The sequence below is a fragment of the Gorilla gorilla genome, chromosome 22 (assembly GCF_029281585.2).
Source record: "Gorilla gorilla gorilla isolate KB3781 chromosome 22, NHGRI_mGorGor1-v2.1_pri, whole genome shotgun sequence".
Taxonomy (NCBI): domain Eukaryota; kingdom Metazoa; phylum Chordata; class Mammalia; order Primates; family Hominidae; genus Gorilla; species Gorilla gorilla.
Genome location: NC_073246.2, coordinates 3,840,314 through 3,867,813, shown reverse-complemented (window position 1 = coordinate 3,867,813; position 27,500 = coordinate 3,840,314). Strand labels below are relative to the sequence as shown.

The following is a 27,500-nucleotide window of genomic DNA, read 5'->3' as shown; positions in this document are numbered from 1 at the left end:
GGTCCGGTCGAGGGCCCGGGGCCCGGCCGAAGCCCGGCTCCGAGCCCCGCCGGCGGGCGCGGGCGCAGGGGTGGCACACGCCACACGACGGCCGAGGGAGGGCGACCGAAGCCGGCCGGCGCGCCCGCCCCCGCCCGGGACGAGGGACCGCGACCGGGGCCGAGGCCCCGGCCCGGGCCCCACCCCCCGACCCGGGGAGAGGGCGAGCGACCGGCAAGGCGGAGGGTCGACCTGCGCCACACATCGCACGAACGCCTGTCCGGGAGGGACCACCGGGCCGCGCTCGGGCGCACGCGCGCGCCGAACGGGGCAACGCCACGCGGGGAGGACGGGCTCTCCCCGACGCCGACGCCCGGGACGGACGCCTCAGGGAAGGGCCGCGGCAGGCCCGGGAAGCGAGGCGCACCCGGGGGACGCGCCGACCCGGTTCGGAAGAGCGGGCCGGGAGAAGACGAGAGACCACGGGCGAGGAGGCCGAGGCGACGGGGAAGGCGCGAGAAAGGCGGCCGGCGGGGAAGGGGGACGCCACGTGACCCCTCGAGCGCAGCCGACCGCGGCCGGGACACAGGCGGGGGTCTCACCGCCGGCACCCTCCGAGCGCGAAGGCGGCCCCGCGCGGCACCCGGAGCGGCCAACCGGCCCTCAGCGACCCCCGCGGCTCCCCCCCACCGCCGCCGCAGTCGCGGCCGGTTCCCCGGAACCCTCTCTCGCCCCGCACGCGCTGCAGGCCGACCCCCGAAACCCTCCGGGAAGCCCACCGGGCCCCAACGCGGGGCGCCACCGACCCGGTCCCGAAGGCGCGCGCCGGGGGACGCGGACACCGGGCCAACCAGTGGCCGGTGGCGGCGCCCCACGAGGCGGTGCCTGGTTCGGTCCCAGGCGGGGCCGCCAACCGACGGGAAGCCGGTGAGCCGCTCGGGGAGAAGAGGGGAATCGGCAGGCGGCGGGCAGGGAAGAGGGCACAGACGGGCAAGGGCACCCAGGAGCCCACAGAGGCGGCGGCTCGGGGGAGAAACCTCGGGTACGGCCGGGCCACCAGGAAAACACGGCCGCGGGATCCCACCGCCACAGACACGAGGGCGGTCCCGCGGCGCCCCGCCTGGGACGCCGGACGGCCCTCGGCCCCCCCACCGAGATCCGCCTCGCGAGCCCCGGGGTCCCGCCACCGGGGACCCCGAAGCGACCGCAGCCACGAACCCAACGCCAGCACCACCATCGCTCGTGATTCTCGTCCATCCTCCGGCCCGGCCCCGCTCCGGGAGACCGGCGCGCCCCCACCGCGGGACGCTTTCCCAGGGCCCAGGCGGCCCGACCCCACGCCACGCAAAACGCGGTCGCCGACACCGGTCACGACTCGGCAGGGGAGCGGGCGGAGAGCCGACTCACGGCGGAGGGACTCACGCGCCGGACGGTACACCGCGCAGCACACACCCACCACCGCTCGCCGGCCGCCACGTCCCAACCCGCCAGGACGCCGGGCCCGGCCCGGCGGGATCCTCCCCCGACTCGGAAGGGGGAGGCGCGGGCCACAGTAGGCGACGAGCCGCGCTCGGCCACCACCGCGGTGGCCGGCGGAACCCTCGCTCTCCCCCCTCAACCCCGTCGAGGGGGAAGCGGAGGAGGGTCCTCTGCGAGCGAGTCGCTACGGCAGCGCTACCATAACAGAGGCAGAGACAGAGGCGGCAGTCCGGGGGATCCGGTACCCCAAGGCACACCTCTCGGATCGCTAGAGAAGGCTTTCTCACCGAGGGTGGGTCACACTCCCCAACCGCCAGCCACCCCTCCTCGGGCCCGCAGAGGCGCCGAGGGACGCCTGGGGAAGGGAGAGGGCCTGCGGTACGAGGAAACACCTGCGTGCGGCCACCTTGAGCGTTCGCGGTCAGGGCGGGGGCTCGGCCGGTGCGCGCGTGCGCGCAACCCCACGAGGCCCCCCCCGTCCCCCCACCTCCTTCCTTCCGAGGCAAAGCACCTCCGAAGTCAACCCACACACGACCGGTCGGAGGCGGAACGGCAGCCCCTCGGCGGCCAGCCGGCGCACGCGTCACCGGCCCGAACCCACCGCGATCGCTCACACGGCCCGCGCGCACCCGCCAAAGGGGAGCACGGGACGTGCACTCGCCGGACCAGGCGGGCGCCCTTCCCCGCGTGGGAGGGGCGCGTCTCGTCTCACTCAACCGCCTCAAACCCCACACCTACGAGCTCCCTCAGGACCCACGCGCGGACACCGCGGTGGTGACCGGAGGAGGGGGGCACTGGGGGCGGGAACGACACACCACCGCTCGGCCTCGGGCACCTGAGGGACAACCCGGAGCGCTCCAGGAGCACCGCAAGGGCCCAGGCGGAGCCGACGCTCGAGCAAACCCCCGGAGAGGGCAGCACGACGGGCCGGCGGGACGGCACCCCCACCGCCGCGGAGGGGGCCCGCCCGCAAGTCGACAACCACGGGAGGCGACAGCGAGGGGTGTCTGCCGCGTCAGAGGACCCCGCCGACCCGTCCCGCGACGCAGAAGGCGGCGGGCGGGACGCCGAGGTCAGGCCGGGTTCCGCACCCCACGCCTTCCCACACGCACCACCCGCAGGCGGGGAGAGGAGAGACGAGGGGCCCCCGCGGGGCGGAGCGAGAAGAACGGACCCGTTCGCCACGAACGTCCGCCCCTCGCCCGGCGCGGCTCGGACCCGGCCCGGGAGAGCATGACGTCACCACATCGATCGCGAAGAGCCCCCCGGGAGCGGAGGTCGGCCACCCGGCCGGCCGGCCAGCCAGACCAGCCGATCGGCCCCGGCCAACTCCCCACCCCGGGGAAGGGGCGGCGGACAACCCAGCGGAGACGAGAACGCCTGACACGCACGGCACGGAGCCAGCGGGGTGGGGTTGTCGCAGCCGCCCCGGGCGCCCGCAGCGGAGAGCGCACGGGGGCAGGGTGGCCCCCGCCGCCTTCCCCGCCGCCCCCCGGGTGGGTCAGAGACCCGGACCCGGGCCGGCACCGGGAGTCGGGACGCTCGGACGCGCGAGAGAACCACAGGCCCGCGGGCCCCAGCAGGCGGCTCAAGCAGGAGCACGGCCGGCTAGCCGGGTCACCGGTAGGCCAGAGCCCCGCACGCATCCAGAGGCCCAACCTCTCCAGCGACAGGTCGCCAGAGGACAGCGTGTCAGCAATAACCCGGTGGCCCAAAATGCCGACTCGGAGTGAGGGATATACCTCCCCCGGGGCCGGGAGGTCGAGTCACCGACCACACCGCCGGCCCACGAAACGCGCGACACGGACACCTGTCCCCAAAAACGCCACCATCGCGGCCACACACGGAGCGCCCGGGGCCCTCTGGTCAACCCCAGGACACACGCGGGAGCAGCGCCGGGCCAGGGACGCCCTCCCGGCCGCCCGTGCCACACGCAGGGGGCCGGCCCGTGTCTCCAGAGCGGGACCCGGAAGCATTTTCGGCCGGCCCCTCCTACGACCGGGACACACGAGGGACCGAAGGCCGGCCAGGCGCGACCTCTCGGGCCGCACGCGCACTCAGGGAGCGCTCTCCGACTCCGCACGGGGACTCGCCAGAAAGGATCGCGGCAGAGGGACGGCGGCCCGGCCCGGGGACCGCTCCCCGGCACCCGGGGGACGGGGGCAGGACGGTCCCCGGCTCCCCACGGGGACTCGTCGGAAACGAATTCGGCCACCGCCTCAGACGGCCAGGATGAGCGCGGACGGACCCGCGACCGGGCCGGGAAGGGCGTCCCCAGCCTCCCTCGCCACGCGCGGCGGGTCCCCGCGGGTCGCGGCTCGGGCCTCGGGAGCTGCGGCACGCTGGTCGACCAGCCCGGGCAGCCCCACGCCCGGCTCGGGCCCAGAAGCGCAGCGACAGCCTCTCCCCCACATAAACCTGCACGCCAGAGCTCTGACTCACAAGCGACGCGCCACAGCTCTGGCGCCACCGGGCCAGCCGGGCTGACGACCGCGGGCTTTCCGGAGCTCTGCCTAGCTCACAGCGGGGACGGTCCCCTCCCTCGGCAGCTGCCACCGCAGCTCCGGAAGCCGAGAGCACGATCTAAAAGCGGCCGCCAGATGGAGCCCGACGACCGCCGCGAACGTCAGCGAGACAGATCCGGATGGCAGGGCGGCCCGGGGACCGCAAAAGCGAAACCGTGAGTCGAGAAGCTCTTCCCGAGGCCAAAAACGCAGCCCCTCTACCCCAACCCCACACAAACGGTACCCAAAACGGGTCTCTGCCTCGACCGCGACAGAGTCAGAAGACAACCCACGGCGTGTGGGTGTTTGGAGATGCATCTCGGAAGCAGGGAGGGAGGGAGGGAGGGAGGGAGGGAGGGAGGGAGGGAGAAAGAACACACAAGGACTCGGTCGCCGGTCGCTGCAGACACACGGAGAGGCAGAATGCGTAGGCTCTTCCAGAATCCACACAGAGACAGACAGAGGGAGAGAAAGAGGGAGGGACGGGGGGAATGGGGCAAAGAGACAGACGGCGAAAGGGAAGGAGGGAGGGAAGGGAGCAGGGAGGGAGGAAGAAAATGGAGAAAAGAGAGACCGTTTAAAAAACGTAGATACGCAAAGAAAACTTTTGAAACAGTCCATTTTTAAAAGACAGACGGAAAGGAAAGACACATGAAAAAGAGAGAAAGAATGAGGAAAGAAACGAAGGAAAAAAGGGAAAAAGAAACAGAGAGGAAAGAAAAAAGAAGGAAAGACAGGGAACGAAAGAGAAATAAAGCACGAAAGAAAAAAGAACAGAAAGAGAGAAAGAAGGAAAGGAAGAGAGGAAGAAACGCCTAAAGAAGGAGAGAAAGGTAGAAAGGAAGGAAGAAAAACATAAAAGAGAGGAAGAAAGAAAACAGAGACAAATACGTACACTCGTTCATTTAGAAACATAAATACAACACTTTTCATACGTAAGCATACACGTATTTGTCGGCGATCGCTTCTTTCTAGAGCGACGTGTATTCATTTATGCGAAATAAACACCTGCATCTATCACATAGAGGTATGTTTCTACATAATCGATGCGTATTTACTATACACAAGCGTATTCAACGTAAAGATACACATTTTCGTTTACATATAAATGTATACAAACGTTTACGTCGATAAATATAAGCGAACACATGGAAACGAAAGAAACAAAAAAACGAAACGAGTCAACAGGCTGGGCACGGTGACCCACGCCTGTCATCCCAGCACTTTGAGAGGCCGAGGTGGGCGCATCACATGAGGTCGGGAGTTGGAGACCAGCCTGACCCACATGGAGAGACACGGCGTGCCTACTAAAAATACAAACATCAGCCAAGCCAGGCGTGGGGGTGCCTCCCTGTAATCCCCGCTAATCAGGAGGCTGAGGCGGGAGAAGCGCTCGAACCCGGGAGGCGGAAGGTGCGGTGAGCCAAGATCGCGCCATGGCACTCTAGCCGTGGAAACAAGAGTGAAACTCTGTCTCAAAAGGACGAAACAGAAAGAAACAGAGAAAGAAAGAAAGAAAGAAAGAAAGAAAGAAAGAAAGAAAGAAAGAAGAAAGAAAGAATGAATGAATGAAAAGAAAGCAAGAAAGAAAGAAAGAAAAAGAAAAGAAAGCAAGCAAGAAAGAAAAGAAAGCAAGAAAGAAAGCACGAAAGCAAGCAAGCAAGAAAGCAAGAAAACAAGGAAGCAAGAAAGCAAGCAAGAAAGAAACAAAAGACAGAAAGCAAGCAAGAAAGCACGAAAGCAAGCAAGCAAGAAACAAAAGAAAGAAAGAAAGCAAGAAAACAAGAAAGCACGAAAGCAAGCAAGCAAGCAAGTAAGAAAGAAACCAAAGAAAGAAAGAAAGCAAGAAAAGAAGAAAGCACAAAAGCAAGCAAGCAAGAAAACAAGGAAGCAAGAAAGCAAGCAAGAAAGAAACAAAAGAAAGAAAGAAAGAAAGAAAACAGGAAAGCACGAAAGCAAGCAAGCAAGCAAGCAAGCAAGAAAGCAAGCAAGAAAGAAACAAAAGAAAGAAAGAAAGAAAGAAAGAAAGAAAGAAAACAGGAAAGCAAGAAAGCACGAAAGCAAGCAAGCAAGCAAGAAAGCAAGAAAACAAGAAAGCAAGAAAACACGAAAGCAAGCAAGCAAGCAAGCAAGCAAGCAAGCAAGCAAGCAAGCAAGCAAGCGAGAGAGAGAGAGGCTGGGCGCGGCGGCTCACGCCTGTCATCCCAGCACTTTGGGAGGCCAAGGCAGGCGGATCACCTGAGGTTCGGAGTTGGAGACCAGCCTGACCAACATGGAAAAACACCGTCTCTACTAAAAGTACAAACATCAGCCAGGCACGGTGGCCCATGCCTATAATCCCAGCTAATCAGGAGGCTGAGCCAGGAGAATCGCTTGAACCTGGGAGGCAGAGGGTGCGGTGGGCCGAGATCGCGCCATTGCCCTCTAGCCTGGGCAACAGGAGTGAAACTCTGTCTCAAAAAAAAAAAAAAAAAAAGGAAGAAGAAGAAAAAAAAGAGAAAGTAATAAAGAAAGAAAGAAAAGGCAAGGCCAGGCAAGTCCAGGCAAGGCAAATCTACCTGCTTTCACTACATCTGGGGAGAATCAGGAAAGTCCCCAACAACAACAAGGCCTAAAGTGGAGCTGCCATCTGTAAAACCCGAGCGGAAGCGTCCACGCGGGTTAAAGACACGAAGAAAGACAAGGAAACCATTGACCAAGGAGAAGAACAATCTGGCCCAGCCAGGGTCTGTCTCCTGAGGTGGTCTGGGCAACCAGGGAATGGGACGGAGGGAGGGCGGGCCTCCGAGACTCCGTCTCGAAACATAAATCATCATGATAAAATAAAATTAAGTTAAAAAAAGAAATCACGCATGATTCCTAACGTGTCTGATGCCTGGAAAGGCGAGAGGCGTACGTGTACGTCACGGTGGGGTTGTTTTCTTCTTTTTTTTTTTTTTTCCTTTTTTCTTTTTTCCCGGAAACTCACTTTTTAATTATTTTGTTGCATTTCATTTTTATTTTCATTTTCATTTTTTTGAGACGGAGTCTCGCTCTGTCGCCCAGGCTGGGGTGCAGTGGCGCGATCTCGGCTCACTGCACCCTCCGCCTCCCAGGTTCAAGCGATTCTCCTGCCTCAGCTCGGCCTCCCGAGTAGCTGGGATTACAGACAGTACAGCACAGCACGGCACCCGGCTAATTTGGTGTGTTGTGAGTAGAGACGGGGTTTCACCATACTGGCCCTGTTGGTCTGACCGCCTCTTGATCCACCGGCCTTGGCCTCCCAAAGTGAGGGGATGACAGGCTTGAGCCACCGCGCAGGGCCCATTTATTTATTTTATTTTATTTATTTATTTATTTATTTTAATTTATGTATTTATGTATTTATTTATTTATCTTAGTTTATTTCTTTGAGACGGAGTTTCGCTCTTGTTGCTCAGACTGGAGTGCGATGGCGCAATCTCGGCTCACCGCCACCTCCGCTTCCCAGGTTCAAGCGATTCTCCTGCCTCAGCCTTCCTAGCAGCTGGGATTAGAGGCATGTGCCACCACGCCCGGCTAATTTTGTATTTTCAATTGAGACGGGATTTCTCCATGTTGGTCGGGCTTGTCTCCAACTCCCGACTTCAGGTGATGCGTCCACCTCGGCATCCCAAAGTGATGGGATGACAGGCATGAGCCACCGCGCCTGGCCTATTGTGTTGTGTTGTATTGTATTGTATTGTATTGTATTGTATTGTATTGTATTGTATTGTATTGTATTGTATTGTATTGTATTGTATTGTATTGTATTTACTGTATCCTATCGTATCGTGTTGTATCGTATTGTATTGTATTGTAATGGATTGTATTGACTTATCTTATTTAGTTAGTTACTTTGGTGTTATTTTATTTATTTATTTGTTTGTTCGTTCTTGCCTGATCAAAGGTCAATCAGACCCAGTCGTCAAAGTGGCGATTTCCTAGGCAACAAGGGAGGGAGGAACTTGGAGGTGGGGGCGGGGGCGGTAGAGAAGACACAGTTGCCCCAGGCTGTGCGCAGGCGGCCTGGTGCTCCCTTCCTCTGTGAGGCCTCCGTCTTCAGAGTAACAGTGACCGCTAGGTGATGCCCGACGTCTGCCAGTGAGAGTGTCAGCCTGGAATGAATTGGGATCCCCTGGGGAGGGGGTGGGGGGAAGGATGGAGGTTCCCACAGCACAGTGGGTCACCGCGCCCTCCAAGGCGATCCCCACAACTAATCGACCAGGGCTCCTGGGGGGAGGCAGCCTAAGTCCCCCACCCATCGGATCATCTGGAACTTCCGTCCAGAGACGAGAGACCGACTGGGAATTCTCTCAGTCAAGGTCCGAACCGAAAAGAATCACTGTCACGGACACCAGGACTAAGGCCATTTCTAAAAGACTGGTTTCTGTGTTTTGGGTGAATCCGTGTATTTCTGTATCACAAAATTACTGACTTTGAACGTTACGATTTTTCTCCTCCTTACGTGTACGGTCCTGTGATAGACAGACCAGGGGACTCCTCAGCTCAGAGTCCATGAGGCCAGAAGCTGACATCCCAAATTTCTATTTAGAATGAATTTAAACACGCCAGCCAAACGCTCTGCCGTGAAACTGTCTGTCGGGAAGACAAGCGGGGGAGGGGGGGAAGGGGGGGTCCGGGCGCGGTAGGCTCGCGCCTGTCATCCCCGCACTTTTGGGAGGCCGAGGGCCGGTGGATCCCTCGGTCCAAGCCTTGGCAACACGGTGAAGCCTCGTCTCAAAAAAAAAAAAAATTACACAAACTAACTGGTTTCATAACCTGGACTCCAAGTTAATAAATAGATAAATAGGCCGGGGGCGGTGGCTCACGCCTGTCATCCCAGCACTTTGGGAGGCCGAGGTGGACGGATCACGGGATCGGGAGATCGGGACCATCCTGGCTACCACAGTGAAACCCCGTCTCTACTCAAAATACAAAAAGTTAGCCAGGCACGGTGGCGGGCGCCTGTAGTCCCAGCTACTCGGGAGGCTGAGGCAGGAGAATGGCATGAACCCGGGAGGCAGAGCTTGCAGTGAGCCGAGATCGCGCCGCTGCACTCCAGCCTGGGCAACAGAGCGAGAGTCTGTCTCGAAAATAAATAAATAAGTAAATAAGGAAAGAAATAAATGTAAATAAATAAATAGATTAAAATTGAAAACTAAAAAAAGGTAAAATAATTAAGAAAAAAAATAAATGTAGCCGGCCGGTCACGATGGCTCACGCCTGTCATCCCAGCACTTTGGGAGGCCGAGGCGGGCAGATCCACTGGGGTCGCCAGTTCGAGACCAGCCTGACCGACATGGAGAAATGCCGTCTCTACTAACAATACAAAATCAGCCGGGTGTGGTGGCCCGTGCCTGTAATCCCAGCTACTCAGGAGGCTGAGGCAGGAGAATCGTTTGAACGCGGGAGGTGGAGGTTGCGGTGAGCCGAGATGGTGCCACTGCACTCCAGCGTGGGCACCAAGAGTGAAACTCCGTCCGAAGGGAAAAAAAAAAATTAAGTGCTGTATTCTGTTATTTTTGCTTCCTACCCTGAGAAGAACATAATACAGCTGTTGTCTTTCTGCCTGCCTGCCTGCCTGCCTGCCTGCCTGCCTGCCTGCCTGCCTGCCTGCCTGTGGCAGGGCCTCATTCTGTCTTTCGCCCAGACTGGAGCGCAGTGACACAATTATGGCTCACTCACTGCAGCCTCAACCTCCCCAGGGTTAGGCGATTCCTCGAGGGACCCTACGGCCTCGGCCTCCCAAAGTGTTGGGGTTACAGGCGTGAGCCACCAGCACCCGGCCTGAGTTAATACATCTGGTCTCACTACGTCTTAACCACGCACCCACGAAGAACTCAAGTCAAGAGAGAGTCGGCAAGAGACTCTCAGCATTCTCTCCCGAAAGCACGTGTGTCCCGAGCTCCTGTGGTTTCAGGTGGCCGCGCGTAGAGGAGAGATTTCCAATGTTTCCGGAGAGGTGCGAGCCACAGTCACTCGGGGCATCCGAGCACGAGATGGGGTTTCTGACAGCGACTGAAGGGCCAGGAAGGGCCAGAATCTGCCAAGACCCGCGTTCCAGGGTGGGGCCGATGGAACCCAAGGTAGAGGGAGTCAGCGGTCCGCACGGAGAGAGCTCCAGCCCTAGGCCCCACTGTGCAGACCGAATCAGAAGGAAGAGAGTCCTTCGTCCTCCATGCCACATCCCTCACATCCCCCCCCCCCCCCCACTGAACTTGGGAGTGGATCCGTGTTCTAAACACGAGGTGACTCTCGGTTTGCAATGGATCACAAGGGGCCGGGCTTTCCCGAGTCAGCAGGATAAAGAAGTCATTCTGGCTCGGACTCCCCCACCATCCCCCGGTAACGGTCGGTAACGGTCGCTGGTGACTTTAAATGAGCCGGGGCTGGCCGGGCCGGAGCCGCTACGGGGCGGGGGGGGGGGGGGGGTGGTGCCTGAGGCACTGCAGAAAGTGGGCCTGAGCCTCGAGGATGGCGGTGCTGCAGGGACCCGTCCAGGCTGCTATATGGCAAGCACTAAACCACTATGCCTACCGAGATGCGGTTTTCCTCGCAGAACGCCTTTATGCAGAAGTACACTCAGAAGAAGCCTTGTTTTTACTGGCGACCTGTTCTTACCGCTCAGGAAAGGCCTATAAAACATATAGACTCTTGAAAGGACACAGTTGTACTACACCGCACTGCAAATACCTGCTTGCGAAATGTTGTGTTGATCTCAGCAAGCTTGCAGAAGGGGAACAAATCTTATCGGGTGGAGTGTTTCATAAGCAGAAAAGCCATGATGATATTATTGTTCCTGAGTTTGGTGATTCAGCTCGCTTTCCCCTTCCATTGTTGGGACATGTATATTGCAAGACAGATCGGCTTGCCAAAGGATCAGAATGTGACCAAAAGAGCCTTCGTTGAAATCCTTTCCTCTGGTGTCCCTTTGAATCATGGTGTGAAATAGGGGGGAAAAGCCGGATCCTGACCAAACATTTTGATTCACATCTCTAGAGAGCTTTAGCAACTGCCTGTCCAAGTGTTGCGCCACAACACTTGGGCCTCGTCCTAGTTCACGTCACAGACAGCCTGAGACCGTTCTTACGGAAACAGCCCAGGACACCGTTGAATTAAACGGATTGAATTTAGAATCTTCCAATTCAAAGTACTCCTTGAATACAGACTCCCCAGTGTCCTCTATCGATTCAGCTGTCCTTTCACCTGATACTGTCCCACTGGGAACAGGAACTTCCATATGATCTAAACAGGTTCGACATAAACCAAAAACTGGTCGCAGTTTTATTAGGAGGACCAGCAGCTGTTAGTCCATTAACCCCAAGTGTTGACATTCTGCCATCAGAAACCCCAAGTCCCGGAGACGGATCCTATTGACAAAACTGCACTGGTATTAGACACCTTCTGTCATTGACGTGCCATCCACCGGAGCCCCTTCAAAAAAGTCCGTTGCCAGAATCGGCCAAACCGGAACACAGTCTGTCTTCTCGCAGAGGGGAAAGAGCCCAAAGGTAACTCCAATTCTTGCAAAAACACAAAGTTCTGGTCCGCCGACAAGGGCAACACCTCAGGTATTGAGCCCCACTATGGCATCTCCCCCGAACGCACCGCCTCGAAGAAATTCACGACTCTTGACTAGTGACAGCTCCACAACCGAGGAGAATAGGAGAAAATTAAAAATGAAGTTTCCACCTAAAATCCCAAACAGAAAAACAAAAAGTAAAACTAAGAAAGGAGGAATAACTCCACCGAACATAAGTGATAGCCTGGAAGTGACAAAATTGGACTCTTCCGTCATTTCAGAAGGGAAAATAGTCGCAATCGCGCCTCAGATTCAGGCTTTTAATCTACAAAAAGCAGCAGCGGAAGGCTCGATGAGCCTTCTTCGTGAAAGGGAGAAAGGTTATTTAGCTTTGTGTTCTTACCACGGCAAAGAAGCTCTCAATATCTTGAGCCATCTAGCTTCTCACCACTGCAATACCGGTTGGGTACTGTGCGAAATTGGAAGGGCCTATTTTAAACTCTCAGAGTCCATGCAAGCTGAAAGAACATTCTCAGAGGTTAGAAGGATTGAGAATTACAGAGTCGAAGGCGTGGAGATCTACTCTACCACACTTTGGCATCCTCCGGAAGGTGTTGCTCTTTCAATTCTGTCCAAAGACTTCACAGACATGGATAAAAATTCGCCAGCCAGAGGCCTGGTGTGCTGCAGGGAACTGTTTCGGTCTGCAACGGGAACACGATATTGCGATTCAATTCTTCCAGAGAACTCTCGAAGTGGATCCAAATGATGCTTATGCCTATAGTGCATTAGGGCGTGAGCTTGTCTTCACTGAAGAATTGGACAAAGCATTAGCTGGTTTTAAAAATGCTATCAGAGTCAATCCTAGACATTGTAAGGCATGGTAAGTGGTAATGAAGTGTAAAGACAAAGCCTTATGGATGGTGCCGGTACTCGCTAATTTTTCTGGTTAGATAGCTCTTTATTGTCACGAATTTGGTTAAAAATACTTAGGGATGGTACATACTGCTGAATAACTTCTAACTAAGATGTTTCCTTATGAAACGTATGTCTTTAACAAACTCTGAAATGAACTCATGATCGTAGAATACCAGATCCTTATACTCAACAGTTTCAGTCTTCTAGCAAGCTTTTTTGCAGACACCGTAGCTGTCTTTGGTTTGTGTGTGTGTTTCTTTAGTTGTGTTACTTGATTTGTTACCTTTTCTTCGAGCACCGAAGTGGTGATGGGGACAAGAAGTGCTTGGGAGATTGGAAAGGAATAGCATAGTTCACTTATTGGATAATAGAAAAATAGATGGAAACAATTCACTAGCTGCCGCTTTTTGACAGCGTTCCAGTTTACGGAGTGACTATTAAGAACTTCACGTACCCTTTAATTTAGCAGTCTCTCCGTTTTACCCTTTTGTACTCGTGTATAAGTAGGCACATAGGAAATTACTCCCTAGGTCATATTGTGATCAACGGAATACGATATGAACATGCGTGGTCCTACTTCTGCCTCAACACCATACTCACCGTTGACATTTATTGCATTTTTCTGGACTGACTTCATAGTTTTAAACGTCAAGAGAAGGCCGGGCGCAGTGGCTCACGCCTGTCATCCCAGCACTTTGGGAGGCCGAGGCGGGCGGGTCACGAGGTCAAGAGATCGAGACCATCCGGGCCAACACGGTGAAACCCCGTCTCTATTAAAAGTATAAAGATTAGCTGGGCGTGGTGGCGGGCACCTGTAGTCCCAGCTACTCGGGAGGCTGAGGCAGGAGAATCGCTTGAACCCAGAGAGGTGGCGGTTGCAGTGAGCCGAGATCACACCATTGCACCCCAGCCTGGGCGACAGAGCGAGACGCCGTCTCAAGAGAAATAAATTAAAAAAATAAATACATACATAAATAAATATCAAGAGAAAGTATAATTCTGAAGTCATAACCCTGTGGTAGTTATTTTGTCAGATACGGTGATCTGACTTACTACAGCAGCGGAGTTCTATCATTTGATTTGCTTCTAAATCTGAAGCATTATATTACTGAAACATTTTTTGATTTGTGAATATGTTGTTTAATGGATCATATCTCATTTTGCTGTAGTAGTTACATTGCCCGAAAGATGGCCAAAAAGACAGCGCCAGCTACTGCTGACCAACGTCACAATCAACTTGCCAATACTGCCTTCTCTTCCGATAGCTATGTTCTCCGTCATATTTTAAGAACTCAGTTCTTCATAAGACGTGTGTCGTTTTCGATTTTTTCCCAAGTCTGGTTGATCCTTGTGTTGTTATTTTTTTAAATGTGTATTGTCTGTTCAGCTATTTTGCAGGAGTCGCATTCTTAAAAAAATCTTAACCCTATCAAAAATCGTGTTTAAAGGAGGATTATTCAGATTGGCCAGCCTTTACTAGGAAGAGTTTAAATGCTGACGTATTTAGGCAGCTCTAAATACTGAGCAACTTTACTCTAACTACAAAATAGATAGCCTTTCTTTTGTCTTCACTTTCACTATCATTAGCACAGTGTTTAATACCTTTTCTTCATCTACAACACAATTATAATGATATATGAAGCCACTCAAATAAGGCAGACATGTTGCGTTGCGCTTAAAAAAAGAAAAAAAAAAAAAAAAAGAAGTCTCTCTGTGGCACAGAATGAGGTGTGGCTCGAATCTGGAATCTCCAGTGAAAACCAATGAAAGAGGGTGAAACCCCGTGTCTACTAAAAAAAAAAAAAAAAAAAAAATGAGGCGGCCATGGTGGCGCTGAGACAGGAGAATCACTTGAACCCAGGAGGCAGAGGTTCCAGTGAGCTGAGATCACGCCACTGCACTCCAGGCTGGGGGGACAGAGCAAGACTCCATCTCAGAAACAAACAAACACACAAAGCCGGTAAAGGTGTTTAATTCGACGGTGTCAGGCTCAGGTCTCTTGACAGGATACATCCAGCACCCGGGGGGAAACGTCGACGGGTGGGGTGGAATCTATTTTGTGGCCTCAAGGGAGGGTTTGAGAGGCAGTCCCGCAAGCGGTGATGGCCTAAAGAAGCCCCTCCGCCCAAGAAGCGATATTCATTTCTAGCCTGTAGCCACCCAAGAGGGAGAATCGGGCTCTCCACAGACCCCACAAACCCCACCCCACCCCACCCCACCCCCACCCCTCCCACCTCGTGAAATGGGCTCTCGCTCCGTCAGGCTCTATTCACACCGTGTGCTTTTGGAACCTCCAGCGTGTGTGCGTGGGTTGCGTGGTGGGGTGGGGCCGGCTGCGGACAGAGGAGGGGATAAAGCGGCGGTGTCCCGCGGGTGCCCGGGACGTGGGACGTGGGACGTGGGTGGGGTGGCCAGAGCCTAGGGAACTCATCGCCTGTCAGGACGTCTCCCCTCCTGGTCCCCTCTCTGACCTACGCTCCACATCTTCGCCGTTCAGTGGGGACCTTGTGGGTGGAAGTCACCATCCCTTTGGACTTCTTTAGCCGACGAAGGCCGGGCTCCCGAGAGTCTCCCCGGAGGCGGGGCCTTGGGCAGGCTCACAAGGATGCTGACGGTGACGGTTGGTGACGGTGATGTACTTTGGAGGCCTCGGGCCAATGCAGAGGTATCCATTTGACCTCGGTGGGACAGGTCAGCTTTGCGGAGTCCCGTGCATCCTTCCAGAGACTCATCCAGCGCTAGCAAGCATGGTCCCAAGGATCCCAGCTCCCAGCAGAGGCACTTTTGTTCACACAGGATCCTGGGCAGGAAAGTTCTCAGCAGGCTTAGGCCTCCTAGCCAGAAAGCCAAAACCACTTCTGGGATTTTTTTCAAAGAGCCAGTGGTTCCACAAGGGGCCGTGGGTAGTTGTGGAAATGGAGAGAAGTGTTTGCACATACATATTTGAGACAGAACGGACAGGGCTCGGTCACAGATCACTTAGGACATGGGCAGATGCACATTGAGAAAACCCTTCCGGCATCCTAGGGGAACAGAGGTACGATTTTTCGAGACAGTTGAGGGAGAAGCCACCCCAGATTTTAGGGTTGGATCTTTATTCATATGTAGTATCTATGAGGTATCCAAGTCCAGAAATCAACTCGCCCGTTCTGTACAGCATTCTGTAGGGAGATCAAATCTGGGATGTCAGAAGTGAAGAATTCAGGCCTTGGTAATGGATCAGATTAGATGTACTTGAGCTTATTTTGCAAAAAAAAAGAGAGGGCGGGAGAGAGCGAGAGCCAGAGACCGAGACAGAGAGAGAGAGAGAGACAGAGACAGAGACAGAGAGAGACAGACAGAGAGAGACAACGATACACAAAGAGAGAAAGACAGAAAGAGAGAGAGACAGATAAAGAGACAGACGGAGAAAGACAGAGATGGACAGAGACAGAGAGAAACAGAAAGAGAGAGAAACAGAGACAGGAAGGGAGAGAGACAGGCAGAGAGAGAGAGAGACAAACAGACAGGCAGACAGACAGGCAGAGAAAGAGAGTAAGACAGAAGGCAGACACATGCACACACACACCCACACCCACAGAGAGAGAGACAGAGAGAGACAGAGAGAAAGAGACAGACAGAGAGAAAGAGACAGAGAGAGAAAGACAGACAGAGAGAAACAGACAGAAAGAGAGACACAGACAGGGACAGAGAAACAGCCGACAGGGGGAGAGAGAGAGAGAGACAGACAGAGACAGACAGACAGACAGGCAGAGAAAGACAGTAAGACACAAGACAGACAGAGAGAGAGAGAGAGAGAGAGAGAGAGAGACAGAGACAGAGACAGAGACAGAGACAGAGAGAAAGAAAGACAAAGCCAGAGAGAGAGAGAAACAGACAGGGAGAGAGAGAGAGAGACAAACAGACAGACAGGGAGAGAGAGACTAAGACAGAAGACAGACACAGTGAGAGAGACAGAGACAGAGAGAAAGAAAGACAAAGACAGAGAGAGAGAGAGAGAGAGAAACAGGGAGAGAGAGAGAGACAAACAGACAGACAGGGAGAGAGAGAGACTAAGACAGAAGACAGACAGTGAGAGAGACAGAGACAGAGAGAAAGAAATACAAAGAGACAGACAGAGAGAGACAGAGACGGACAGAGAGAAACAGACAGAAAGAGAGAGATAGACGCAGAGACAGAGAGTGAGAGAGACAGGCAGGCAGAGAAAGGGAGTAAGACAGAAGACAGACACAGTGAGAGAGACAGGCAGAGAGAGAGAGACAGAGCGAGAGAAACAGACAGGCAGAGAGAGACAGAGAGAGAGAAACAGACAGGCAGAGAGAGAGAGACACACACACAGAGAGAGAAGACAGACAGAGAAAGAGAGAGACAGAGACAGACAGACAGACAGAGAGAGGGGGAGGAAGGGCGTGCTCAAGAAATAATCACACATATTTTATAGTGCTTTTGATCCCATAAACGGTGGCCGGGGTATACTTTGAAAACAACAACAACAACAACAACAACAACAACGACAACGACAACAGCAACGACAACAACAACAGCAACAAGAGCAGCAGCAGCATTCGCCTACGGATTTCTAGAAAATAAGATGTCATGATGAAGTATAGTAAACATCAACCGGCTCTCACTGCACGTTGAGGGATTCACAAAAGCGCTAGTTAACAACAGGAAAAAACAGCAGCTAACATGTCTTGGGGAAAATAGACGTCCTCCTGAAAACTGGGGATTTCTACTTCACTTGAAAAGAAATACATACCAGAAAGGAAAAACACGAACAAAACAAAACAAAACAAAACAAAACAAAACAAAACAAGCCAAGAAACACGGGCCAAGGCACCGTCCCTGGAAATCTTAAGTGAGCAAAGTTATTAGTTTTCAGAAAGCGTTTCTATTTTGGGCAAGTACTAAGAGGGCCCACACTAGAGCTGTGACGCCCTTCGCATTGTGAAACTATGCTGGCCGGAGGGCGGAGAAACTAAAACATCATGATAAAAGGTGACGGAGACCCAGCCAGGGTGAAGCTTTCCTAGGGAGGGAGGCCTGAGGCGGAAAGCGGGGGGAAAAGCCCCACAACTGCAGACCCGCCCGCTTGCCCACGCGGGTCAAGGGCTATGCCATCGGCCCAAGCTGCCTCTGGGGAAGTGGGACCGTGCCGCCCCCCATCTTCCAAAACGGTGGCCCCTGAGTGAGGCCTGACGCCCACCGATGCAAATGTCAGCCTGGCAAGAATGAGATCGCCGGCAAGGGGTGGGGGAAGGGCAGAGAAGACGGAGGCACACCGGGGTGGCTCTGGAAGGCTTCCAAGCGGGGTGTTGGGAGGCGGGGGGGTGGGGGTTTTGGGGGAAACCCACCTAACCGACTCACTAAATTAAGGTGAAGGGAGGTGGGTAGTGGGGGGAGCCGGGGGGCAACTTGAAAATTAAACTGACCCTTCCCAAAGCCCAAGTAGAAGAGTCTAGGCGCCAAAACACAAAGAAAACTAAAGCGCCGATCAAAGAACAATAGGGCCCCCGCCAGGGCGGAGGTTCCCTAGGCAACGAGGGAGAGAGGGAGGGGCCTCCAGAAGGGAGAGAGAGAAACCCGTTGCCCCAGGCTCGGTGAAGTCGGCGAGACCTCCCTCCGTGTCACCTCGACTTTCAATAACAGTGGCCGCTAGGTGATGCCCGAAGACAACCGATGCCTGCGAATGTCCGTCAGCAGGGAAAAGAATTAATGAATTCATGAATTTGCTTATTTATTTAGAGACAGAGTCTCACTCACTCTACAGCCTGGGCCATAGTGCAGTGGCGCGATCTCGGCTCCCTGCAGCCTCCGCCTCCCAGGTTCAAGCGATTTTCCCGCCTCAGCCTCCCGAGGAGCTGGCATTACAGGGGCCTGCCCCGCCGCTCCCGACTCGGCTTTGTAGTTTTAGTAGAGACGGGGTTTCGCCGTGTTGGGTCCGGCCTTAACCGTTTATGTTTAAGTCGAGGAGCTTATCAGGGAAATAGGAGAAGTCCGGACGCCAGACGTGACCGAGAGAAAAGTCTGAAAATGCCCCTCGCATCCAAGCGGGGACCCGGCCTCGACCTCCCGAAATCATACACCGAGTGGGGAAGCCCAGCAAGGCCCGTCTGTCTAGATTCCTCTCGGCCTCTCTAAGCACCGAAGCACGCGCTTCTCACTTTCGTGGAAGGGGCAGGGCCCTACCCGGCACGGGGGTGTCTGACGGACTGACAGAGAAAGAGAGAGACATAGAAAGACAGAGATGGACGGCGAGAGATAGAGAGAAACAGACAGAAAGAGAAAGAGAGAGAGACAGAGACAGAGAGAGAGAGAGAGAGACAGACAGGGAGGGAGAAAGACAAACAGAGAGAGAGACAGACAGACAGACAGACAGAGACAGAGAGAAACAGACAGAAAGAGAGAGAGACGGAGAGAGAGTGAGTGAGAGAGAGAGAGACACATGGAGGGAGAGAGCCAGACAGACAGAAAGACAGGCAGGCAGAGAAAGAGAGTAAGACAGAAGACAGACACAGTGAGAGAGACAGGCAGAGAGAGAGAGAGAGAGAGACAGAGACAGAGAGAAAGAAAGAGAGAGAAAGAGAAAGAGACAGACAGAGATGGACAGAGAGAGAGAGACAGAGAGAGAAACAGACAGACAGGGAGGGAGGGAGGGAGGGAGACAGACAGAGAGAGAGAGACAGACAGACAGGCAGAGAAAGAGAGTAAGACAGAAGATAGGCACAGACAGAGAGACAGACGCAGAGAGAGACAGAGAAAAAGAAAGAGAGAGACAGACAGAGAGAGAAAGAGAGAAACAGACAGAAAGAGAGAGAGAGAGAAACAGAAAGGGAGGGAGAGAGAGGGAGAGACAGACAGACAGACGGACAGGCAGAGAAGGAGAGTAAGACAGAAGACAGTCACACACAGTGAGAGAGACAGAGAGAGAGCGAGAGAGAGGCAGAGACAGAGAGAAAGAGGGAGACAGAGAAAGAGAGATGGACAGAGAGACAGAGAGAAACAGACAGAAAGAGAGACAGACAGAGAGAGAGAAAGAGAAAGGGAGGGAGAAAGACAGAAAGAGAGACAGACAGACAGACAGACAGGCAGGCAGAGAAACAGAGTAAGACAGAAGATAGGAACAGAGAGAGAGAGACAGAGAGACGCAGAAAAAGAAAGAGAGAGGCAGACAGACAGAGAAAGACAGAGACAGACAGAGAGAAAGAGGCAGAAAGAGAGAGAGAGAGAAACAGACAGGAAGGGAGAGAGAGAGACAGACAGAGAGAGAAAGAGAATAAGGCAGAAGACAGACACAGTGAGACAGGCAGAGAGAGAGAGAGACAGAGACAGAGAGAAAGAGACAGACAGAGACCGACAGAGAAAGAGAGAAACAGGCAGAGAGAGAGCGAGAGAGAGAGAAACAGAAAGGGAGGGAGAGAGAGAGAGAGACAGACAGACAGACAGATGGACAGGCAGAGAAGGAGAGTAAGACAGAAGACAGACACAGTGAGAGAGACAAGCAGAGAGAGAGAGAGAGAGACAGAGACAGACAGAAAGAAAGAGAGAGACAGACAGATAGAAAAAGACAGAGACGGACAGAGAGAGACAGAGAAACAGACAGAAAGAGAGAAAGACAGAGAGAGCGAGAGAGGGAGAGAGAGAGAAACAGAAAGGGAGGGAGAGACAGAGAGAGACAGACAGACAGGCAGAGAAAGAGAGTAAGACAGAAGATAGTCACAGAGAGAGAGAGAGAGACAGACAGACAGAGAGACACAGAAAAAGAAAGAGAGGGGCAGACAGACAGAGAAAGAGACAGAGAGAGACAGAAACAGACATAAAGAGAGAGAGAGAAACAGACAGGGAGGGAGAGAGAGAGAGAGACAGACGGGGAGAGAAAGAGAGTAAGACAGAAGACAGACACAGTGAGACAGGTAGAGAGGGAGAGAGAGAGACAAAGACAGAGACAGAGAGAAAGAAAGAGACAGACAGACAGACAGACAGAGAAAGAGACACAGAGAGAAAGACAGAGACGAACAGAGAGAAACAGACAGAGAGAAGGTCCTAGCCCAGTAGCGATACAGTGCCTTTTCTTTCATTTTCTCTTTCTTTTCTTTTTGTCTTTCTTGTATGATGTATGTATGTATGTATGTATGTATGTATGTATGTATGTATGTATGTATTTATCTGGAGACTGAGTCTCACTCTGTCGCCCAGGCTGTAGTGCAGTGGCGCGATCTTGGGTCACTGCAACCTCTGCCTGCCAGGTTCAAGCAATTCTTCCGCCCCAGCCTCCCGAGTAGCTGGGATGACAGGTGCCTGCCCCACGGCGCCTGACTGAATTTCGTATTTTCAGTAGAGACGGGGTTTCACCACGTTGGCCGGGCTGGTCTCGAACTCCTGACCTCGGGATGACAGACGTGAGCCACTGCGTTCAGTGTACAGTGCCATTTCTTAGAAATCACTCACGGGAACACACACTTAGAGGTGACGTGTAGAGATTTTAGTTAGTTAGTTAGTTTAGTTAGTTAGTTAGTTTTTGCGTGGGGAGGTGGGGGAACGGAGTTTGGCTCTTGCTGCCCAGGCTACAGTGCAATGGCCTAGGGGACTCAAGGAGTCAACCTAGGGCAGAGAGGACACGTCATTCTGAGCGTAAGGGCCGCAGCGAAAGTTGGCAGGGCCCGCGCTTTTAAAGGCTGAAATCCCGGCGGCACAGGCCTGTCGTCCCAGCACCTTGGGAGGCCCAGGAAGGCGGATCATTTGAGGTCAGGAGTTCGAGACCAGCATGGCCAACATGGAGAAACCCCGTCTCTACTAAAAATAGAAATACGAGCCGGCCGTCATGGTGCGCGCCTGTAATCCCAGCTACCCGGAGAAGAATCACTGGAACCCGGGAAGCAGAGGTTTCAGTGAGCCGAGAGAGCGCCACTGCACCGCAGCCTGGGTGACAGAGCGAGAGAGACTCAGTCCAAAAAAAAGAAAGAAAAGAAGAAAAACAAAAGAACAGGCCCAAATACTGCATTGTTGTTGAACGTTCTCCCAAAAGGCCAGAAACCCCCTGACTCAGGTCAAGGAGGTGGTGTTTCGTTTTACCTCTCTCTCTCTCTCTGTCTCTCTCTCCCCCCCCTTTTATTTGTGGTTCAAGCATACATGAGCAAGATTGTTACATAGGTAAACTTGTGACGGGGGTGTTCAGTGTGCAGATGATTTCATCACCCGGGTAGTCAGTGCTGTGTCCGACAGTATTCGTGTTTTGTTTTTTTTCCTGAAGGTGTCTCTCCTCGCACCCCTCCTCCGCCAAGCAGGCTTCCGCGTCCCTGGTCCCCCTCGTTCTGCCCATGCAAGGACTCTCATCTGTAAGTTCCCACTTCTAGATGAGAACACGCGGTAGTTAGCGGATCGTTGCTTTCAGCTTCGGTGGTGGCGGTGAAAGAGGCATGACACTAAATCGACCCTTAGGACGCTCTCCTCCGTCCCCACCCCGCACCCCCTCCCCACACACACCCTCATTCCCGCACCCCCTCCTCAAACGCAAGAAAGGAAGAAAGAAATGAAAGTAAGAGGTGAGCCTGCAAGGCGGTGGAGGCGGGGGATCTCAGAGGGCGAGAAAGCGATGGTGGTCGGCGGATGTGTCGGCTGAGGTATCAAAACTAGGGGACCCACTTTTCAAGCCCCAACACACCCCCTAATCCTCAGCCGCAGCCAGCCTCTGGGTGGGGTTGCGCCTGTCAAAGCTTCCGAATGGAGAGAAGCCCAAGGCTATGGAAGGCATGAGCTCCAACTCCAGGAAGGGAATAAGGCTCTGTGCATATGAATGGGGCTTTCAAAGGCGTTGCCGCGGCTTCCAAAGCGATGCGCTGTGCCTCGCCTCGCCTCGCCCCGCCCCGCCCAGAGCGAGACTCCGTCTGAAAATAAGTACACAAATAAATCATAAAATAATTCATCAATAAATAAGAAAGAAAGAAAGAAAGAAAGAAAGAAAGAAAGAAAGAAAGAAAGGATGAGTACAGCGATCGTGAATCATTCCCCGGAGTCCAGGCGCAGTGGCTCACGCACGTCACGCCAGCACTTTGAGACGCCGGGCGGGAGGGTTGCAACGAAATGATGAGACCCCGTCTGTGGGAAAACATTTAAAAATGAAGGCCGGGCGCGGTGGCCCACGCCTGTCATCCCAGCACTTCCGGAGGCCGGGGAGGGCGGATCACCTGAGGTCGGGAGTTTGAGACCAGCCCGATCAACATGGAGAAGCCCCGTCTCCACTAAAAATACAAAATCAGCCAGACGTGGCGGCGCATGCCCGCCATCCCAGCTACTCAGGAGGCCGATGCAGGAGAATCGCTTGAAACCGGGAGGCAGAGGTTGCGGTGAGCCAAGATGGCGCCACCGCACCGCAGTCTAGGCCACGAGAGGGAGACTCTGTCTCGGGGGGGAAAAAATAATTAAAAATAGTGTGGGCACAGTGGCGCGTGCCTGCGGTCCCAGGTTCTGTACTCTGGAGGCTGAGGTGGAAGGATCGCTCGAGTCCAGGAGCGTCCACGCTGCAGGGAGTGAGTTATGGTGGCACCACTGCTGGGGTGACGGAGCGAGATGCCGTCTCTAAATCAGTCAATGAGATCACTGGAAGGCGCTCTCTGTGTCTCACTTTCCAAGACGGTCTCTTTAGGCCAAGCAGGCATGGTGCCTCACGCCAGTCATCCCAGCACTTTGGGAGGCTGAGGCGGGAGGAAAGAAGGAAGGGAGGAAGGGAGGAAAGAAGAAAAGAAGAAACGCAGGAAGGCAGTAAGGCAGGAAAGAAAGAGGGGAAGGAAGGAAGAAAGAAAGAAAGAAAGAAAGAAAGAAAGAGAAGAAAGAAAGAAGGAAAGAAGGAAAAAAAGAAAAGAGAAGAAAAGAGAAGGGAAGAAAAGAAAAGCAAACGGGGAGGGGGCCTATCTCCTTGACCGGTGACTGACCAGGATACAGTGGGTCACGGACGACCGAAGCCTCGACCTGTGGGGCCTCAAGTGATCTTCTCCTTATCTCAGCCTCCCGAGTAGCTGCGACTCCAGGCGGCCATCACCACGCACAACTCACCTTCTAAAAACATCACGATTCTATCGAGACAGGGTCTCGCTCCGTCATCCAGGCTGGATTGCCACGGCACGACCTCAGCTCATCGCAACCTCGGCCTCCCCGGTTGGAACAACTCGCCCGCCCCAGTCTCCCGAGCGGTCGTGATTCCAAGCCCACGCCACCAGGCCCGGCTCATCGTTCTATTTTTCAGAGAGACGGGGTTTCGCCACGTCGGCCAGCCCGGTCTCGAACTCCGGGCCCCAAGCGATCCACCCGCCTCGGCCTCCCAAAGTGCCGGAATGACAGGCGTGAGCCAGCGTGCCCGGCCCAGATCATCTTTTTCATACATTGTAGAGAAGGGGTTTCGTCAGCCAACGGGTGGAGGGTGGGGTGGGTTTTACTCAGCCTGCGTACCGTGAAAAGGGGAAGTGAGTGTGCTTTGCGAACTAGATATGGAAACTGTGTGTGTGTGTGTGTGTGTGTGCGTGCGTGCGTGCGTGTGAGAGAGAGAGAGAGAGACCAATCCCCACCACGAGGACCCGGAAATAGTGTTTGATCTGTGTCCCTGCCTAGTCACCTGTCTTGTGTGTAGATGACTGAGGATTCCACAAATGAAGGTCAGCAGTATCTATTGAGCTGTTTCTCCCTCTCATGCGTCTCATCTGCGTGCTGGAGAAAGGGAAGAAAAGAGGTTCCGATGGGAAGTTGTCTTCACGCCTGAGGCAGCTGAAGGCAGACCGAAGGGAAGGAGGGCATCCTACGTGACATTTCCATACCCGTGCACCCTTTACAATGCTGGGGCTGCCAGTCCACCCTGTACGTCAACCCACTCCCAAGAACAGCACCGGTCCGGGGTGGTCCAGTCTCATCCCATCCGGCCCACCCGGGGGCATCCGGTGGAAGTCTTCGCCGTAGGATCCGAAGGCAGCGTCCACGCGGTTCCCCTGGGGTCGCCCGGCAACGGCCAGCCGGGGGAGGGTAGCGGGACCTGACGGGGAAGGGGGGGGCGCATCCGCCTCAGAGCTCCCTGGAAGGTGGCAGGTAGCCGGTGGGGCACGCCGAGCCAGAGACGTCCGGCAGGATATAGATGTGGAAGGCGCGTCAGTCCTCTCCCATACCTCTCCTATGGAAAATGCCAGGGCGGCGGTGGGAGCCTCGGCTGGGGGAGAAGCGGGGACAAGGGGGAGAGGGAAGGAGGCCCTCGGGAGGTTTCAGCACCGAAAACCCACTCACTCAGCCAAGCTCCCAACGTGTTTCTGGGTCCAAGGTACACCCTGGGAGACGGCAAGAGAAACCTTCACACCGTGCTTTTCGTCTTCGTGTTTATTTCTTTCATCTTTTCCATTTGACGAGAGACGCTCATTTCAACAACCAGACGGCGGATGTGACGGGAGAAGTGTCAAGGCCAGGAGTTTGAGACCAGCGTGAGTAACAGAGCAACACAAGTAGGAGAGCCCAGCTGAAAGAAATGAAAGAGCAGGAGGAGGAGGAGGAGGAGGAGGAGGAGGAGGAGGAGGAGGAGGAGGAGGAGGAGGAGGACAAGGGGGGGTGGGGGGGGGGGGAAGGAGAAGGAAAGAAAAGAAAAGAAAAGAAGAGAAAAGAAAAGAAAAACAACCACCAAGAAAGTTAAAATTCTCCAACGGTCGGAAGTTGAAGACCAGCCTGACTAAGATGGAGAAACCCCATGTGTACTAAAACTAGAAAACCTAGCCGGGCACGATGGCTCATTGCTGTCATTCCAGCTACTCGTGAAGGCTGAGGCAGGAGAATCACTCGAACCTGGGAGGCGGAGGGTGCGGTGAGCCGACATCGCGCCATCGTCCTCCACCCTGGGCGACAAGAGTGAAACTCCGTCTAAGGAGAAAAGAAAAAAAAAGAAAAGGCGGATCGGTGAGACGCGTCTCCACATTTTATTTGTTCGCAGTCCCCGTATCAAACACGGAAAGAACCGACCCATGACAAACATGACCAGAGCGTACCGTGCCCACGCGTGTCATCACAGCACTCCGGGAGGCCGATGCGGGAGGATCTCTGGAGCCTAAAAGTTTGCGATCACTCGGACATGTGAGATGACACCTACAATAATAATCATCATAGAAGTTTAAAAAGAGATCACGTGTGCCCAGAGCATGGACACCAAAGCGAGAGCACATCCGTCCTCAAAAGAAGACGATCGATAGACAGGCAGGCAGGCAGGCAGGCAACTATAGAATGAGCCAGGTGCAGTGTCTCACGCCTGTCATAGCAGCAGTGTGGGCGGCCGAGGCAGGCAGGCGGATTGCGTGAGAAGAGGAGTTCGAGACCAGCGTGGGCAACATGATAGAACCCCGAAACCCGTCTCACTCACATACATACATACATACATACGTACATACATACATACCTACCTACACACATACATACATACCTACCAACCTACGGAAAACATGAGAAACCACCTAAAAGTCAACCGGTGTGGTGGTGCGTGCCTGTAGTCTCAGGTAATGGGGATGGGAGGGATCAGAGGCAGGACGACCGTTCGGTCGGTCCAAAGCGTTGAGGTTGGGGTGATCCTGGGCGGCAGAGGCAGAGGAAGACCCTGCCAGTAAGGGAGGGAGGGAGGGAGGGAGGGAGGGAGGGAGGGAGGGAGGGAGGGAGGGAGGGAGGGAAGGAAATAAACAAGCAAGGAAGCAGGCAAGCAAACGATGAACATGACAATGACATAGAATAACCCATGAGAATAAACAAGCAAATAAGAGGGTATGAATGAAGCTAAAAGGCAATTAAGATCGCAATCAATTGTTTTCTCTGCACCCCACCCCACCCGCACCCCACCCCACCTCACGTAAGCTGGAGTGGAAGTGCGCCATCACAGCCCACGTTAGCCTCTCCCTCCCGGGCTGAAGAGATCCCTGTAGTCCCAGGTATTTGGGAGGCTGAGGTCACCAGAGCCCAGAGTGAGAAGACCAGGCGGGCCAGCCCCAAAAGAAAAGAACATAAATACACGAAAAGTATTAACAAATAATAAATGGAAGGAAGGGAGGGAGGAAGGATATACATACACACGTGTATGTAAATGAAATGGGTTTTTAATACATATTCATCCATTAAAAGTAACATAATATAAACGTATTATGGAAGTATCATTTACATAGTTTTATCACTGTGTGTGTGTAAATGTATGTTCATACACACACGGCAGCGTTCAGAAAATAAGATTGAAAAAAAGGAAGGAATCGGCCGGGCGTGGTGGCTCACGCCTGTACTCCCAGCAGTCTTTGGGAGGCCGAGGCGGGCGGATCACTAGGTCGGGAGTTCGAGACCGGCCCGGCCAATATGGTGAAATCCCGTCTTTACTCGAAATACAAAAATTGCTGTTTGCTTGAACCGTGGAGGCACAGGCAGCGGCAGCAGTGAGCCGAGAAGGCACCAAGGAAGGAAAGAGAGAGAGAGGGAGCGGGGGGAGGGGGGGAGGGAGGGAGGGAGGGAGGGAGGGAGGGAGGGAGGGGGGGGGGAGGGAGGGAGGGTGGGGGGAGGGGGGAGGGAGGGAGGGAGGGTGGGGGGAGGGAGGGAGGGAGGGTGGGGGGAGGGAGGGAGGGAGGGAGGGAGGGAGGGAGAGAGAGAGAGAGAGAGAGAGAGAGAGAGAGAAAGAAAGAAAAAGAAAAAGAAAGGAAAAAAAAAAACGCAAGACAAAACCAAAAAGCTAAAAAGGAGGAAGTATTACCGACTGACGGCAGCAGTGACTCCCTCTTAAAAGTCCCGCGGACGCAAACTCGCAGTGGGGCTGAAAAAAATGTAGGAGAGGGAGTTCCGCGTGGTCCCAGCTCCACCGAAGGCCGAGGCCGGTGAAGACCGCCGGCGCTTGAACGGGAATCGACACCCTCGCATCGGTGCGCCGCAGCGTTCAGCGGCGAGCCGCCGGCTAAGTCCGGAGCTCGCGGGCGGCAGCCGGTCGATCCCGGAGGTTCCGACCGGGACGCGGACGTTCCGGGCCCGGGTCGGGCACTCCTGCCCGCCGTTCGGTCGAGAAGGCCGGCTGGTCGACCCGGGACACGGCGAGACACCGGCTAAGTCTCACGAGCCGAGAAAGC

At 54.5% G+C, this 27,500-nt stretch overlaps 1 protein-coding gene and 1 pseudogene across 33 annotated transcripts in view; one reads left to right on the top strand and one right to left on the bottom strand.

Annotated features, from left to right (window-relative positions):
* Positions 1–27,500, bottom strand: part of LOC134757875 (uncharacterized) — a 364,684-nt gene that overhangs the window by 243,040 nt on the left and 94,144 nt on the right. For 28 of the 33 annotated variants that reach the window (XM_063702635.1, XM_063702659.1, XM_063702650.1 and 25 more), the window contains 2 exons: positions 25,410–25,506; positions 24,008–25,284 (listed from right to left, as the gene is read on the bottom strand). Coding sequence is in view for 1 of the 33 variants with exons in the window: in XM_063702667.1 (XP_063558737.1) it covers positions 3,972–4,895 (924 nt within the window). In the remaining 32 variants the exon portion in view is untranslated. Of the gene's footprint in view, positions 1–3,900; positions 6,913–24,007; positions 25,285–25,409; positions 25,507–27,500 lie in introns of those variants that run through there. The other 5 variants (XM_063702645.1, XM_063702638.1, XM_063702653.1 and 2 more) reach the window with 5 other exon arrangements.
* On the top strand, positions 10,387–14,208 carry LOC134757871 (cell division cycle protein 27 homolog; annotated as a pseudogene).